General features: G+C 41.7%; 1 protein-coding gene across 1 annotated transcript in view; it reads left to right on the forward strand.

Annotated features, from left to right (window-relative positions):
- Positions 1–928: 928 nt before the first annotated feature.
- Positions 929–17,682, forward strand: part of PSMB7 (proteasome 20S subunit beta 7) — a 55,176-nt gene continuing 38,422 nt past the window's right edge. The window contains exons 1-5 of the mRNA XM_019728533.3: positions 929–1,084; positions 1,517–1,610; positions 2,420–2,517; positions 3,713–3,853; positions 8,860–8,975. Of these exons, the coding sequence (XP_019584092.1) occupies positions 1,023–1,084; positions 1,517–1,610; positions 2,420–2,517; positions 3,713–3,853; positions 8,860–8,975 (511 nt within the window). The 5' untranslated portion in view covers positions 929–1,022. The remainder of the gene's footprint in view (positions 1,085–1,516; positions 1,611–2,419; positions 2,518–3,712; positions 3,854–8,859; positions 8,976–17,682) is intronic.

A 17,682-nucleotide genomic window follows, 5' to 3' on the forward strand; every position in this document is an offset into this window, starting at 1 on the left:
TAGTGAGGACATTTCACAGAAATGGAACCAGGCAATATGTGGCTTTTTGTGCCTGGCTTCTTTCACTTAGCACAATGTTTTAAAGGTTAATCTATATTGTAACATATATCAGTGTTTCCTTCCTTTTTACAGTGGAATAATATTGTGTTGTATGGATGTACCACATTTGGTTTATCTATTCATCAGTTGATGAACATTTGGGTTGTCTCCATTATTTGGCTATTATGAATAATGTTGCTATGAATGTTTGTATCCAAGTTTTTGTGAACATATGTTTTCAATTCTCTTGGGTATATACATCAGAGAGGAATCATTGGTCTTATGTTTAACTTTTTGGGGAACAGCCAAATCGTTTTCTGGAGGAGCTGCACCATTTTACATTCCCACAAACCACGTATGAGTGTTCTAGTTTCTCCATATCCTCGTCAACACTTGTTATTATCTCTCTTTTTTTTAAATCTATCTTTTTTATTATAGCCATCCTAGTGGGTGTGCAATGGTATTATTGCATGTGGTTTGGTTTGAATTTCCAATGACGTTGGACATCTTTTCATGTACATCTTGTTCAATTCACAGCAGCCTTTTGAGGCAGCTGCCATCTCCGTTTGACAGCAGAGGAAACAGATTCAGAGTTGGGAGGACTTGCTCAAGCAAGGAGGTGGTGGGGCTGTGTCTGGAACCTGGGTGTGTCTGTCTCCGAAGCCCCATGGAGCCAAATTAACAGCAGAAACCACTCTAGTCTGGTGGGCAGGAGGCCTGTCGGGTGCGTCCACCTTGGACAAGTCCCTACCAACCCCGCTCCCGCAACCCCCTGGCTCCGGGCGTCAGTTTCTCTTCCGCGCCACTTGGGGCGATATACTCTAAACACCTCCGGGCTCCTCTAGGAACCCGCAACTCCTAAAATCCCTGGCTCCCGCATGGAGTTTGCCCCGCCCCTTTAGCTCAGGTCGCCGGCGGCTCCGGAAGTACTCGGCTCTTTTAGTTTGCTCCCGCCTCCGGCCTGGAAGTACTTTGTGGAGAAGATGGCGGCTGTGTCAGTGTACCAGCCCCCGGTTGGAGGTTTCTCTTTCGCTAACAGCCGCAGGTACGACCACACCTGGGGCAGGGTTCAGGGCGGGAGCGGCAGTGCAGTGCCCGGGTCGGCGCTGGGCCGCGGCCTGACCTGGGAAGTCCAAAGGAAGGTGGACGGCGGGGCCTGCTGCTCGCGGCCCGTGTGACTCAGGGGAATCAAGGCCTGAGCGTGCGTTTCTCCCGAGGCCGGGTCTGCTCTCCCACTTTTCCAGCACACACGGGCAGCTTCCATCGCGGTCTCCTTAGGCGAGGTGCCGCCCCTTCTGACGCTCTCGTTGCTGAAAAAACGGAACAGTAGTATTGATGTTGGGATTGAGTGAACAGATGGGGGTGAAAGTAAATAGTATGTTGTTTTTTCCCCAAGTTCCCTATGAGGCACCCTTTCTGCAAGTGCGGCGCGATGTGGTCCTGCCGGTCAATGCTTTATTCTCTCATTTGCTCTTAGAAATGCCTTCTTGGAAGCCGATTTTGCAAAGAAAGGGTACAAGCTTCCGACGGCCCGGAAAACTGGCACCACCATTGCGGGGGTGATCTATAAGGTAAGCAGGGACAGGCCCAAAGCCACAGTGACTGGACTGGTTACATGAACCAGCCTCCTTTACTTCCCGGGGCCCTGTCGGAAGGGCACGTGTTAACAGAGTACATGAGGAAAAGGTCCGTTAGGAGAGACTGTTAGGAGGTTTTGTGTGCTTCTCAACAAGTTTGATTTCTTTTCTCACTTTGCAGTTTTTGACAGGAGGCCAGTTTACTTTTCTGTCTTAAGTTACTGCTTTAGAAAGTAGGACGATGTAATGGGAGAACACAAGATTTGGGGTCAGACAGGTATGTCTAACCATTTAACTTATATGCTGCTTCCAGTTTGGGGCAGGTCACTTTCCTTTTCACGGCCACACTTTGCCTATCCATCAAATGGACATGATAACTCTGTCCTTAAATTGTTGTAAGGGTCAAAAGAGAAAATGATTGTTGTTGTTAAAGGTAAAGAGTAACATCTCTTAAAAAGAAATTGGCAAGAGGTGTCTAGTTTAATGAAAGGATTTCTCTATCTGAATCCAGACTTTTCCCATATTAGCTCTGATTTGTAAGGAAGTCACTGAATCTCTAAGCCTCATTTGAAAACAGGAATGGTAATTCCTGCCACCTACTTAGGATTCAACCAATAACATTTATTAATTAGCCTTTTCTTGAATTCTGAAAGTATAGCATAATATTTTTAGTAGGAGTTTTGGTCGGAGGATAGATGGTTGGGGGAGCAGGGGATGGGCAACATTGTGTTCCCTAAACTAGAGTAGAGAGCTGTGATTTATATATGTAAGATTGTTTAAAACTATATGTTTTTTAAAAATAGGATGGCATAGTTCTTGGAGCAGATACAAGGGCAACTGAAGGGATGGTTGTTGCTGACAAGAACTGTTCAAAAATACACTTCATATCTCCTAACATTTAGTAAGTATTGATTAGTGTGAATAACTCTTATATTTTCAAACATGTCAGGGTTAAAACTGAATTTACCGTGTTTCTCCCTAAAACCTGTTGTTCAGTCGTATTTTATTTCTCTCTTCAGTGGCATTTTTATCCACCTGTCACCTAAGCTAGTTATCCTGAAGTCCTCTGTTTGCTTTAGTCTTTGATTCAATTGGTACCTGGTTCTGCCATCTGCGTGCCTCTTGAATCCATTCCCTCCTGTCCATCCTGCTGCTAAATTTTTTTCTCAGCTGGACTATTGCAGTTGTCATTTAAATGGCCTTTCTTTCTCTGGTCTCGTTTCCATCTCTATTGTCCACTTTTCTGTCATTGGATTTTGTAAAACACAGACCTGATTATGTCCCTTTCCTCTTTAAAAACATTCCAAGACACTTTTCACATGTTTACCCTGTTTTGAGGATAAAATTGAAACTCTAGAGCATATTTAAGGCCTTGCACAATCTCACAAAAAGCTTACCTTTTCAGTCTATTTAGCTGCTATCACCCCCTGCTCCAGTTTACACCTGGACTGTTCCTAGGTCCCTATTCCCCTCCTCTCCAAGCTGTTTCCCCTTTGTTTATGCCAGCCTCTGCTTAGAAATGTCCTTTCCTCTTCTGTTTATACAGTGTTTGTATTTTACTCTTCCAAATTTAGCTCATATACAACCTCAAAGATCATAATTAATTGCTCTGTCCTCCAGTTTCCCATAACATTTTGTACTGTGTTACTGTATGGCATTATACAAGGTATAATTTTTGTTTACCTGTCTCTTCCACTCAACTTTGAGGTCAAGTGCAAGGACTGTTACATTTTTATTCCCAGCACTCAGTGCGGTGACTGGTACCTAGTTGTATATACTTGGTAAATGTTAAATTGTAAGGCTTTTAACGTGCCTTGCTCTCTCTTGGATATGTTTGTAGGATAAGTAAAATGTACCCTCATTTAGAAACACAGAAACTAGTGATTTCAAATGTTCCGTTGGGTCACAGAAAATATATTGGCATATAATTAGATACATAGTCTTAATTTTATTTTTATTTGATTGGTTAGACAGAGCAGATACACTCAAAAACATCTCTTTATACCTGAACTTCGTAGAAGTTACCCAGGAAGCTCCACTTCTAATCGAGCCTTCTGGTGATTGAATTTCAGCTAAGTTTCTGTCATATGTTTTAGTTGTTGTGGTGCTGGGACAGCTGCGGACACGGACATGACCACCCAGCTCATTTCCTCCAACTTGGAGCTGCACTCCCTGTCCACTGGTCGGCTTCCCAGAGTTGTGACGGCCAATCGCATGCTGAAGCAGATGCTGTTTAGGTAAGGTTCCAGGACAAGGAGTGATAGAGCCTGTTTTTCTCATGACTCAGACTTTCAGCCAGAGGAAGCCCGGAAGCTGGAGAAAAAGCATTCAGAAGTACACATTTTATTTTAGGACTCCATTGTTACTAAAAATCCATTCTAATTTCGTAAGGCTTTTGATAGTGGATTTGAATTTATGGATTTTTTTTTCCATGAGTAAATCATGTGTGACCAGTTAGTCATTTCCTGAGGCATAGGGATATTATTGGATTAAAAATATACTTTTTGTTCATTGGAAGAAAGTTAGAGCTGGAAGGAACCTTTGAGTTCATCTTGTGAACACACACTAACACAAATGATTGTTTTTTTCCCCCTCTTTCAAGGGGGAAAAAAGCAATGAAATGAAAAATGATAACAATGTCAACCAATATTTGTCTGTCTCTGTGTGCCAGGCTCTGTGCTATGTGCTTTATGCATGATCTCATTTTATCCTTTTAATTCTGAGAGGGGCTTCTTCAGTTTATATGTGAACATTGAGGCTTAAAGAGGTGTAGTGACTTCCTGACCTGACCTTCACTCCCCTTTGACTCCCACAGACAGTTCCTCTTAGTAGTTTTGTTTTTCCTTCTTGCTTAATAATCACGTCATCACTTAATGTTTGTATAGGTCTCGACAGTTTTAAACTTTTAAGTCCATTTTCTCATTTGCTTCTCCTAATGAAGAGATGTAGTGTATTATAGCGGAAATAGCCTGGGAGTTTAGTCTTGGGTTGAAATACTGGCTTCTCCTTTTGGGACCTGCCTTACCTTTACCAAATTCTCTCCTATTTCCTTTGTAGATAATGTGCTCATCATGATACCTCTTTGTTTTTTTTATTTGACCCAGCATCTTTATTCTGGTCATCATCATTCATTAGGTGGTCTATACAAAACCTTTTCTTTATCTCTGTCCCCAGCAGCAGCACCTGCATCCAGGTCTGACAATTAAAGGGGAGCAGAAATAGAAAGAAAGCAAAGGTTATAAACTGGTGACCCATAGGTCATAGTCTGCTTGTAGAAAAATTTATTTAGGTCACATGTTTAAATAATAATGGCCAGTAGTTGTAAACTGGGAGATTTGAATTAAAAATCTGGATTTCTGGCTCCTTTGAAAAATTCAGAAAGAGTGTGGCATAACATGTGGCAGGAATCTTCTGGAACTGAGTGGCAGATGCTGCCTTTTAAAAGTGGAAGCGTATGTCTGGTCTGTGAGTCCCTGCCTGGTTCACTTCCCTCTGTTTCCTGCCTGTCCCTGGCCTGCCTGTAAATTTGCAGGTCTTCACCTATGCATCTAGCACGGCCCCTGATCTCTCAGTAAGTGGATATTAGATTTAATGTAGTTCTGCAGCAACAGTAGGCTAGTTCCCATTTGATAGGTGAGGAGACCAGGACTTTTGAGTCATGTGGGCAGGAAGCCTTGTCATAGCCACCTAAATCCTGCTCTGACTGCAATGCGCCCTTCCTTATGTCAGTGATTTCCAGTTATTTGTGTATATCATCATTATCCTAACCTGGAGAATTTGTGCCTATCAAATAAATTATCAAATAAATTATCCCGGTACAGTGTGAGATCTTGTTATAGCATATGTCAAGATTTCTGCAGACATTTGTGATTTTGATTTTAAATACAAAGCTCCCTCTGCTGGTTTGTGCGCTGCATTACCTTTAAAACAATTTTTAAACTTGTAAAATTGCGGTCAAGAGAAAATTTTGAGATTTCTTGCAATGTCATTTAAAGCATTTAGCTAAGTCTAGCAGATGTTTCTGTTAATCTCTTTAGAATGTTTTAGGAATTATAAATTCTCTTTTTGTCAGTGTCTTATTAATTTTAGTTTAACATACTTAATAAAAATTAAATTTTATGAAAGTTTTGAGATGAACATTTAATAATTTAAACCAGGGTAATTATGGTCCTTTATATCTCCTGATATTTTTCTTGATACATGAAATGAATCAGTACATTAAGGATTAAAAGCATAGGATTTGACTTTGGAACTTTGGTTCAACTCTCTTCTGCAGCACTTACAGTTGTGTGACCTTGGGCTGTTCATCTTACTTTTCTTAGCCTCAGTTTCTTTCTCACTAGAATGGGGATAATAGTTTCTGTCACTCTTGACTCTTGAGGAGGAAATGGATGAAGAAGCAAAGCTATGGCAATGCCTAGTTCAGAGCCTAGTACACAGTTAGATCCCCATAAAATTCAGAGGCTGAAAAAAAGGTCCAAGATATACTCTTCTTGCTATTACTGTACCTTTTCCCCCCTGAATAACCCATTTCCTGTGAACCTGGATCGTGAGAAAAGAGGGTTTGATAAACTAAAGTGGGTATCTGTTTCCTTATTTAAGCAGGAAATACTTTATTGTACTTGCCTGATGTTTAGATGTAGAAGTTGTGATACTTGTTCCTTCTGAGTATGGAGCTTCCTTGTTCAGCCTCATAGAAGTTGTATATACTGTCCTATATTCTGGGAACTCTTTGAGTACATAGAGGCTCTTTTATCTATTTTACTATATTAATTATACCCTTCTTTTTTCCTTATAAAAGTCATATATTTATTGTAGAAAATTTGGAAAATACTGAAAAGCACCCCCCCCCCCCAAAAAAAAAAAACCCAAAAATTTTGCCATTCAGGGAGAATCACATTTTGGTTGGGTATATATATTTCTTGTCTGTTAAGTTCATTTATTTCTTTGTTTGTTCCATCCTTTCCTTCCATATTACTTGTACATGTTCACCGTTAAAAAAAAAAAAAAAGCTAGAAGATACAGATAAACTAAAAAAAATATAAAAATTATCTGGATTCCTACCACCCATAAGCAATTGATGCAAACAGATTACAGCCTTCAAGGTTTTTTCTGTTTAATAATACATAATTTTGTTTTGTAAAAATGTGATCATAGTTGTGTATGTCCAATAATACAACCTAATATTTTCACCTACCACTTCATCTTGAGTAGTTTCCATGTTGGTGTGTTTCAAAATGAAAATAATCTTTTAAAAAATTATTATAAAAGTAATGTATGATCATTGTAAAAACTTTAGACACTGTAGAAAAGTGAAAAGAAGGAAGTAAATGTTAGTGGATGTTCTGCCATGTAGACAAATACATTGTAAATCTTTGAGATACGTTATTTCAGACCTTTTATACTATGCATATATACTCATTTATGCATTTGCAAAAATGGAATCCCGCAGTAGGTGGTGTTTGGTAACTGACCCTGTTCACATAATAGTATATTGTGAACATTGTTCCCATTAGTGGAAGAGCTCAGCATCCAGAGTTTTTACCTTGAGTCCCTGGAGGAGTTCTAGAGACCTGTAACTCTCCTGAAAGAGTGAAAAACTTTTGTATGTACACTTCTTATGGAGGGGGGGTAGGTTTCCCCAGTTTTGGTCAGTTTTTCAAAGGAGTCTGTGACCCATACAAGTTTAAGAACCATTGATGAATATCATCTTTTTTGGTGGTATCATAGTATTCCATTCTATTAACCAGTTTTTGAACATTAACGATGTTGCCTGTTTTAGGTATTTAAGGTTTTATAAGGTATTCTGTGAACCCTTTGGAACATAGAACCTTTAGGTATTTGTGTGATTAATACCTTAGGCTATATTTTAAAGTAAATTCCTAGAAGTGGAATTGCTGGATCAAAGACATGCACATTTAACATTTTGATGTATGTTGCCGAAACCATCCTTGAGAAAGATTGTACTAAGTTGCACTACTGTCAGAAGTGGACGAGAAAATGTAGCATGGTTTTTAATGATTGTGTAGTGTTCTGTTGCATAGCTGTGCTAGTTTAGCCAGTTCTCCCTCTGACTGTTCAGCTTTTTTTAGCATCATAAACAGTCCTGCAGTAAACATTCTTGTGCGTTCATTTCTGCATATTTGCCCCATTACATCCTTAGATTCCTGAAAGTAGTGTGGATCAGTTTTTAAGGATTTCAGTAATTTGCCAAAATGTCTTAGACTCTTTTAAAGGCATCAAACAGAGATTATGTTTTAGCTTGAAAGAAAACCAGCTGATTGTTACTGACTTTACTTAAACATCCTGTTTGGCAGTCAGTTGGTGTCATGGACCAGGCACCAGACTGGGGTGGGAGCGGTGGATTGGTGATTCTGGCTTCACATCCCAGAGCCGTGGAGTGTAGTCTTGACCTTGCTGCTAGCTCACGTGCCTTATGACTACCTTCTTCCCCTATCTGGGCCCTTTCTTCTTGACGCTGCTTCTGAAATCCTTTCCTGCTCTTCAGTTTTTCACTTATAAATAGAAGATTCTGAAATAACAATATGGTACTCAAGGGACACGGAAATATTGGACTTGACTAATCTGTTCACCTAGAACACTTCTGATGGGTCCCTCTATCTCAGACAATTTAATATTACGACTTTGAGGCGTCTCTCCTTGACTTGCAGATGGCTGCATTCTCTTTGTGTCCTCACATGGTCTTTCCTCTGTGCTCAAGCAGCTCCTGTGTCAAAGGGAAGGTGTGACATTGGTCATTTTCCTGTTAGGCTATGGTGAAACTGGTATTGAACAGCTTGAGTTTAGCAACTCCTCATTGTTAACTTGCAAGGGAGCTTATCTGCTGAACACAGAGAGGCCTGGTGGGAAGGGTGCTGATAATCTTTGGAGTAAGCCAAGCTTGGCTTGAGACATTGGGCGAGCACTTCATGTCTTTGGGTTGGTTTTATCTTCTCTGAAGTGAGAGTTATGGAGTCTTCTTTTAAAGGGGGTTGTGTTACTGAGATGAAATAAGGTACGTGGAGTGCCTCACACAATATGCAGTTTTTATTGGCTGATATATGTTCAATTAAAGTGCGTTCCATTCCTCCCTTTGTTCCCATCAAAACTGTAACCACTTAATGAAACAGTAGCAGTATAAGAAAAGCCTTTTGTTTTCTGACTTCTCATACAGCTTTTGGTTAAGTTACAGTGATGCAATGTAGACTCATGTTTTTTTTCTTATGCATACTCTGATCACCAGGTATCAAGGTTACATTGGTGCAGCCCTAGTTTTGGGGGGCGTAGATGTTACTGGACCTCACCTCTACAGCATCTATCCTCATGGATCAACTGATAAATTGCCTTATGTCACCATGGGTGAGTGTAATGTTTCCCTGATGTTTCAGAATGCTCTTATTTACCAAGCTGGTCTCTTAAAGAGCTGGTCTATTTCCTGTTAGAGGAGGCAGTACAAACAGTGCTTTGATTCATTCTACATCTGAGTTCTTCCTGCGGGTTGGGCCCTATTCTGTGTGGTTGTGATATAACGAACAAAATTTTGATAAAGATTCTTGCTTGCAAGGAATTTGTTTCTGAGTGGAGGTGGACAGACAACAACAACTACTGTAAATATCCCTTTCTAGTGATAAATACTAGGAGAAACAAGTAAAGTAGGTGATACTTGACTACAGTTATGCAAGGTACTACCTTTGGGGGAAACTGGGCCAAGGGTATATGCGAACTCAATGCATTATTTGTTACATCTGCATGTGAATTTATGATTATCTCAAAAAAAATTAAATTAATGCAGGGTAAGGGACTTGGGAGTGTTGGGCTGGAAGGCAGACAGCAGTGTTACATAGGAAGGTCAAAGTAGGGCTCATGAAAAGTGAGGTTTGAATGGAAGAGCTTCCCGGGCAGAGGTAAAGCTAGTGTGGAGGTCTTGCCGTGGAAACAGGCCTGTTCCCAGGCCTGGTCTGCAGGTTCGTTTGTTGTTGTTTTTTAAGCCAGAGTGACTGGAGTCCCTCTTTATTACTTAATATCTGAGGGGTCAGGGACATTTAATTCCCCCTCTGAACCTTGATTTCCTCACCTGTGAAATGGTATTAATAATAATTCCTCCATACATACCAGGTTACAATGGTTAGAGATAACATATATAACACATCTCGTCCAGTGTCTGACCTATAAATAGTAGTTACTCTTTTTAGATCAGCTTTTTACGTTTGTATTTTAGCTCAAGTGTTAGATAAGAATATTTTTTTAATGAACAACAACAAAACGATAAAATCATATTTAGCAGAATTGGGATTTTTAAGTTCTAACTTTTAGGTTAAATTTCAGAGTCAAATTATATAGGTCCAGAAATTCAAACAGGTCATAGGTAGCTGGTGTTTTTCCAGCTGTTGTTTACCTGTTACATTTTTTGTCTTGGTACCTTGGCTCCGCTGCCTTGACTAGTATGGAAATTGCCAATTTGAGACTTTGCTATTCCATGGAGCTATCTAGCCTCTTAGAAGGTTTTTATGCTACAGATGTTCCTGTTTGTGGGCAGAATGATGTACCCCCGGATCCCATTTGGATGAATCTTTGTAATTATTAAAATAAAGATACAGTAATTTTAGAATTGTTCTGAATTGCTTTATTCAAATGTATTTGTTATCTTCGTCAAAGCACTGTTTCTCCCCATGATGCCTTTAAACGTAAAGGTGGAATAGCCTTTTCTTTAAGTATTTTAAGTTTCTCTTCTTTTTTTTTTACTTAAAATTTCGCAGTTGCAGAAAAGTAACAGTAATGTACAATGAACAGTCCTATATGCCCTTTACTCATATTTGTCAGTTATTAACATTTTACCACAGTTGTTCTCTCTCTCACATTATTTTGTTATTGTTAATTTTGTGTGTGTGTATGTGTAGAACCATTTGAAAGTAAATAGCAGATATCATAACCCTCCACCTTTAAGTCCTTTAGGATATTCTCTTATATCACCTTGATAAAATCATCCGTTTCTGGAAATTTAACAATGATATGAAGCAGTACATTTTTTAGGTGGGAAAATTGAATTGGTTTCTTTTGCTTTTGAACTATAATAATTTGTCTTAAGAGCATAATCCTGAATTTAGGAAAAGTTGTTGAAAGTGATTAGTAGTCAAGTAGATTTGTGTCTGCTCATTTCACTCCTGCGGCCCTGCTTTGTGCTCTGTCCTGGCCAGCGTTGTTCTGGCGTCTCTCCAAGTCTAGTGTGAGCCCAGGGTGATGGTTCCACAGCTCTGAGTTTATAGCACGCTTCTGTTCAGAAATCATTACTCCACACAAATCTGCCTGTGCTCTCTCATTAGAGACCAGATTAAGAAGAACACGACGTCAGTAACATCTGATTTTACTGCGCGAGTAAATTATTACTTTGAGGTTTAGTTTGTTTGTTCATCTGTTCATCTGTCAACTGTTTCTTGAGGGCCTTTGGTGTAAAGGCACAGGAGCAGGCTCCACAGAAGAGGTGAATGCGTGGGTCCTTGCCCTGAGCACACTCACACTGTGATTGTGAGACAGTACAAACTGGCAGGGCCGGGGTACAAAGGCCGCGGTGGCCCAAGGGAGAAAGGGTCTCATCTGACCACACTGGAGGATTTCAGGAAAACCTTCACTTCACTCGAGCTGAATCTTAAAAGAAGGATAAGTTACTTCCATTCATTTATCAGATGTTTATTTAGCATCTACTATGTGCTAGGCCCTGTGGGATGCTGGGAGTAGAGTGGTCAACACAGCACCTGCCCTCAGAGCTTATAGCCTTCTGGGAGACAGGAATTACCAGTAAGTACACATTAACCTAAATGCACTGTGCTAAGTGCCCTGGAGGAAAAGACTAGTAATAAGAGAATAGCAGGAAGGAATATATGGGTAAGGGGGGTTTGGGAAGCCCTTACTGGGCAATTGACGTGGAAACATTTTCTGATGAAAGTAATTTACAAACATGACAAAACATTCAAGTGGGAAAAAATATTACATAAGAAATAAGTCTCTTATTTCATATCCCTCTTCCAAAGTAACCACTGTTAAGAATGTCTTATGTTTTTTTTCCAGAAAATGGTTTATGATACACCTTCATGTATCTCTATCATCTGTTACCTCTCTATCCCTATTACAAATACGCAAATGAGATCATGCTCTACATACTGTTCCCTTACTGTGAATTGGTTTTGAAGATGTTTTCGTCTCACCACTTGTAGCGTTATGTCCTGTCTGTAATAACAGCTGCCTAGAACTACATTGTATGGCTGCACCATGATTTACTGACTCATCCTCCTGTAGAGGATGTTTTGGTTTTAAGATTTTTGCAACAAATGTGTCTTGGTGTACTTGTATAAGTACATCAGATAAATTTCTAGTAGTGGCCTTTCTGGATTAGGGGGTGTGCACGTGTTGCTTAGAATTCTTGGTTGCAAGCTGTGGAATCACCAGACGATTTAAGAGGAAAAGAGGAATTTTTTTTTTAAGGGATAGTAGGTGACTCACAGAATAGCTGGGAGGGCGAGAACTGGATTTGGGGCCAAGAAAAGTGTCAGAAATCATGCTGCAGAACGGGCCGTTGCAGGCGAGGATGGAATGGCACGGCTGCACGGCCGGCTCAGCTGGTGCTGGGTGGGCCCTGGCTCCCTCCTCACTGCTGCCCGGGAACCGTGTTCGTCCTGCCATCTCCTTCACCACCAGAGAGCTCCCCGGGGAGGGTGTGTGTTTTTGATTGGTAAAGCTCGGTCACCCACTTATAAGGTGGTGGGGTTCCCCAGATGTAGGAAGGAAGAACAGCTGCTGGGCAGCCCAGAAAAGTGACAAATGGTTATACAGTGTGTTTTACTTTTTGAAAGCTATTGCCAAATTGCCCTCCAAAAAGATTGCACTAGTTTATACTGTCACCAACAGAATATGAGAATGCCTTTCTCTTAAACCCCACCAACTCTGGGTCCTCTTGCCAGTCTGATAGGTGAAAGACGGGAAGAAGTCACACAGCTGAGACCTGGAGGATAAGTAGGAATTAGCCAGGAATCTGCCTCCCCGCTCTACTCCCACAGGAAAGACTTTCCAGGTCCTGTGGTGCACAAGGCACTGGAAGGCCCTAGTTTGCTGGATGGGTGAGGCAAGCGCGTGGGTGGGGGTAGCATTCCATGCAGGGGGCGCAGCAGCAGCAAAGGCATGGGTGTTCAGGGGTGGGGAGCAGGGGCAAGGTTGGAAAGCTAGGCCCGGGAGGGTCCCGGTGATACAGGCTGAGTTCTGGTTTTGTCCTGGAGGTTTCCATCTAATGTTTTCAAGCCAGGGAATAGGGAATGAGAGGGTAAGATTTGCTTATTACAAAGAGCGGTCCGATGACAGCTAGGGAGGAAGATTGGCATGGGAGATGGGAGAGTCTGCAGGCAGGGAGGGAGATGTGTGGCCAGAAATGTTGAGGGTGTGGACAGGTCCAGTGGCGGTAGCGATGGTCGCGGACAGTACAGAGATACACAAACCAGCCGAGCCAATGTTATGCTCGATTCTGGGTCCTGTCATCCGTCCTCTCCTGTCTTCCTTAGTGCCGGTCCCTTCTTGGCTCTTGACTGCAGTGCTGGAATAACTCCTTCGCCTGGGGCCACCTCCATTCCAGCTGGGCTCTAGGCCCTTTTTCCTGTCCCTTGCCTCCCCTGAGCAGGCTTTCACACCCCACTGCTGCAGTGCTGCCTTCTTCAGAAATGCCTTTTCTGCCGTGAGTGTTCTTACTTCTCATCCGAGGTCTAGCCCGGCAGCCATTCCCTTGTGACTGCCCCAGGCTGAGTCAGTACTTCCTCTCAGGGCATTTGGCGTGAAACATGATTCCAGCCTTGTCCACACTCACTTCCCCCAGCGCTTGTCCTTCCTGCCCCTGCGAAAATTTGAGATCTCAGAGTAGAATCCGTGTCTCACTCCCAGACTCGCACAGAGTCCTGTGTGACTCCATGAATATTTGATGGTGAATTAAATTTCCGATCCTCGAACTTGCTTGTGCCAAGGAAATGTCTGAAACTCAGTGTTAGAAACCTTAGCTGTTTATTTTTGTGCACTGGCAGTTTATAGTACCCCTGGAATACAGTTGGTTTAGATTGTGTTTCATTTGTGTGGCCCCATTTAGCACAGAGCATTGTGTGTGTGATAGGTTCTTTTTTTTTTTTTAAAGCCTAGTATTAGTTCAAATTTAACGCACATTACAGAGTATCTCAGTGCCAGAGTCTGCTGGTGCTGTCATCATTTTCAGTTAAAATTCTATGCAAGAGATGATGTCATTGCTATTTTATTGATGAGAAACCTGAAACTTAAACAGGATATTTAGTAACTTGCCTTATTGCTCAGCCTGTCAGTGGCAAAGCGTGGGCTTGAACCTCCTCTTCCAGGTCCAGTAAGTCCCTGTACAACACAGCTGCTTTGATTTTATCATCTTATAGATGTTCCTTCATTAAACTATTAAGCCTTGCTTATAAATACTGAAAATATTTATGCAAGTTCCCCCTGGCATTTATTTATTTTGCATATTGTTGACTGGTCTGTGTGCAGATTTTCCATCCTGCATATTATCAGACAGTATTTACTGAAACAGCTTTATAGTGTCAAAGGAAAAATTTAAAAATTATGCACAATTCTACCACCCCAAGACAACATGATTTTTATTTTATTTTTTCCAATCCAAGTCCATTGGAAGAGGAGCCCGTTGCCAGATAATGTAAAAGAAAATACAGTTGTACTGCCCTGGTTTTGTCCTAGTCCTTTTTTTCGTTTCTCATTGTCTACTTTTGAGTGGGGCTTCGTCCATCTTTCCCTGTGGTAGTAGCTGTGCAGTGCTGCCTTCCTAATGCAGGTGCTTTTTTGGGGTCTTGTTCTAGTGTTGTTTTCAGGTCTTTTCATTTCTGAGGGGCCGGGGAGCTGGATTTTGAGAGACCCCAGAATTGCCAAAATTTGGTGGACTTTGTTTTAATTCATGTTATTTATTTTGGGTGAGCTATAATCACACCTCAAGCTACAGGTAAGCTAGAGCGTCCTCCTAAAGGAAGTGTTTCCATGGGGCATCAGCGTTCACTGTGGGTCAGGCTTTCCATAAATGAAGCTTATGTGAGAAAAGGAAGATTTCATGTAAATTCTCTAGCTTTAGTTACATTATAAGTTTTTTATTATGAGAAATAAAAACGAAACTTATTAGTAATTAATCCTTTTTTATCTGAGTGATTTGACAGTAAGAGCTGGAAGCTATAAATTACCCATAACACAAGGGTGTCTAAATATTGTCTCCCCAGGGGCCTGTACTGGCCACTGGCCAGGCGATGAAGGTTACTCGTCATTTGCATTGACTAGAAGACCTGTCTTGCCTTTCGCATCTTTAACATGCTGGCACAGCTTGTCGTGCTCCTGTCTGAGGGCTGGTGGCCTTCCCGCGGGTTTACGGGGGAGAAGGATGTATCAAACTCCTTGTCGTGTGGCCCTTGGTCAGTTTCTGTCCTAAAACCTTTTTTGTGGACATGATGTGACCATAACGAGAGCATCGTTCATCCAGCAGCTTTCCAGCTGCCGTACCAGCAAATGTTGTGAGATGCTTTACTGATTTAGTCTTTGCAAGACTGTGAGGTGAGTATCATCACCCTGGTCTTTCAGAGGAGGACATTGAGGCTCAGAGAGGCGTGCGAAGGTCACATGCCACGCGGGCCATGATCTGGGCGGTGTGACAGTTCCCCCTTGGCTGTGTTATTGCGGTGAGTGGGGTGTGGCATTTGGTCCAGGAAGTATGATTGGGTTTATTCTCAAAAAAGAAGGGCCCCTCAGGTTTCATTTAATTATTTCTTTTGTAAGAGAACAATTTGCGAGAGACTGCAGGAGATCAATGAGTATGATTGCGGAAAGCCGGGCACGATTCTTGGACTTTTCTATTAAAGGCAAAGGGTTATGGTTTTATTTTTTTATAGACAAAATGTGGGTTCTTCTCATTCTTGGATTAATTAGCTTTTCCTTTTAACTTTCCAGCTTTCCTTTATTAGGCAAACTGAAGTAGTGTCGGGAGTAGCTTGGGGAACCATCTTTTGCTATTCGTTTGGCAGTGTTCCTCGTAGCAGCATTAGCAAGGCGTATAAAATTTTTGTTTTTGCCCACTTATTCACGTGGAGAATTAATATGAATACAATTTCAAGCACGACATTCCCAGAAATGAGGCCCTTGGACAATTTAGGAATACTAACTTCAGGAATAAATGTTGATAACGCGCTGTGAGGGAAGACTTGGGGTCACAGCCAGGGCCATGCAGGTAAAATCTAATCTCCAGATAAACTGGTTATGCCGTTTCCTAATTACTGGAATGTGCCTCGTAAGCCCCAATGTACAGAGCGCCCCAGCAATTAGAAAGATTCAGGACAGAGGTGTAAACATACCGATGTCTCACCTTGTGGGCACAAAGGAGTCTTAGAATGAAGCTGGAACTTAAGAACATCAGTAGGGAATTCAGGCCTGCCATATTCTCTGTCTTTTCACACTGAAGTGCAGCCTTTGTGCAGACATTTTGGTATCTCCACATGACTCGATTTTGGAAATTTTTTCCAGTGCTGGATCAGATCAGATTGTTAACAAGATGGCAGATGTGTTTTCTACATGCATTTTCAACCCTTAAATCAGGTGTGAACTCCGCAGTACTGTATTTAGTAGATAGGCCTTCTCAGAGGGCAGGTGGCCTTGATAGCTATAGTGGTGCTGGAAATCCTTTTTCCTGACTTGTATGGGCCATGGGACTGTGTGCGGGGGGTTCCACAAGCATGTGTCTCCGTCAGTACAGGGGTGAATCTCGGCCCCTGCTCTCTGTGGCTCAGGGGCTGTGCAGCCGAGGGAACCGCATTCTGGTGGGAACTCTGGTGGGAGTTCATACAGTCAGTGCCCACCCAGAGCGGGCTTTTTGTAACCCCTTGAGGTATAACCTAGAATCCTAGAAAAAGATGGAAGCCCTGGCTTCAGTCCCAGCCCTGCTTGACGGGGCTACTCACCTAACCTCTCTGAACCGCAAAGCCCTCCCTCATTTCTCAAAAGAGGCTGATTGTTTTGACTTGGGAAGGTCACAGGGCTACTGGCATGCCACAGTGTCATGTTGTGTGTGGACATGCTCTAAAGCACCTGGGGTTTATTCCATGCATTTGATGCTCTGGTCGTCCTTTTTTGAGATAGAGTGGGACAGGGAAAAGAGCTGGTCTTTGGAGTCCAACTGGGTTCAAATCTGAGTCCAATATTTATTAGCTTTCAAGTATGAACATTGATGTCTTCGTCTGTAAAGTGGTTAGAGGACAGTTTCTAAAGTGGTTAGAGGACAGTTCCTGTGGGAAATGTGTGAAGACTAAGTGAGATACCATACGTAAAAATCTTTGTTTGTACCGTGTTTCCCTGAAAATAAGGCCAGGTCTTACGTTAAGTTTTGCTCCAAAAGATACATTAGGGCTTTTCAGGGGATGTCATCCTGAAAAATCACGCTGGGGCTTATTTTCTGGTTAGGTCTTATTTTCGGGGAAACATGGTAGCACAACATCGCTGTTTGGTGCATGGTGTTTTGATAATTTTAGTGTTAACACATTCTCTGTGCACAGTTCTGTGTACTAAGATTTCTCTGGCAGTTTTTCCTGCTTTGATTAATATGTGTAAGATGCATTTCAGAAGATTTAAAATGTGCAATGCATGGATTTTATGTCTTAAAATTTATGCTGCAATGGAATGCCAGGAATTAAACAACTGGGAACCAAAAGCCCATGAAAATTGAATTATGCATCTTGATTCCTGGTGGCTGCAAAGGTGGTACTAAGCCAATAGATGGTGCTGTTAGGTTAGGAAATGAGAAAGTATTGACTTCTAAAATTCATCATGTTGTTACAGGGAATGGAATATATGCAGCCCTTGCCAGTTTTTAATCTATTCTAATTAGAGTGGACTTTGTTCTTGATGCTGCAGAAAAAATGTTAAATGTCTATTGTAGGTAAAATGGTGAGGTATTGAACTAATGTGTAGGGCACTGCTCCTCCTGTTTTTTCTGCTCTGACATTTGCCATGAGATCCTCTCTGACTTGAGTTCAGT

This window comes from Rhinolophus sinicus, chromosome 16, assembly GCF_057876585.1.
Source record: "Rhinolophus sinicus isolate RSI-liver-muscle chromosome 16, RSI-T2T, whole genome shotgun sequence".
Taxonomy (NCBI): domain Eukaryota; kingdom Metazoa; phylum Chordata; class Mammalia; order Chiroptera; family Rhinolophidae; genus Rhinolophus; species Rhinolophus sinicus.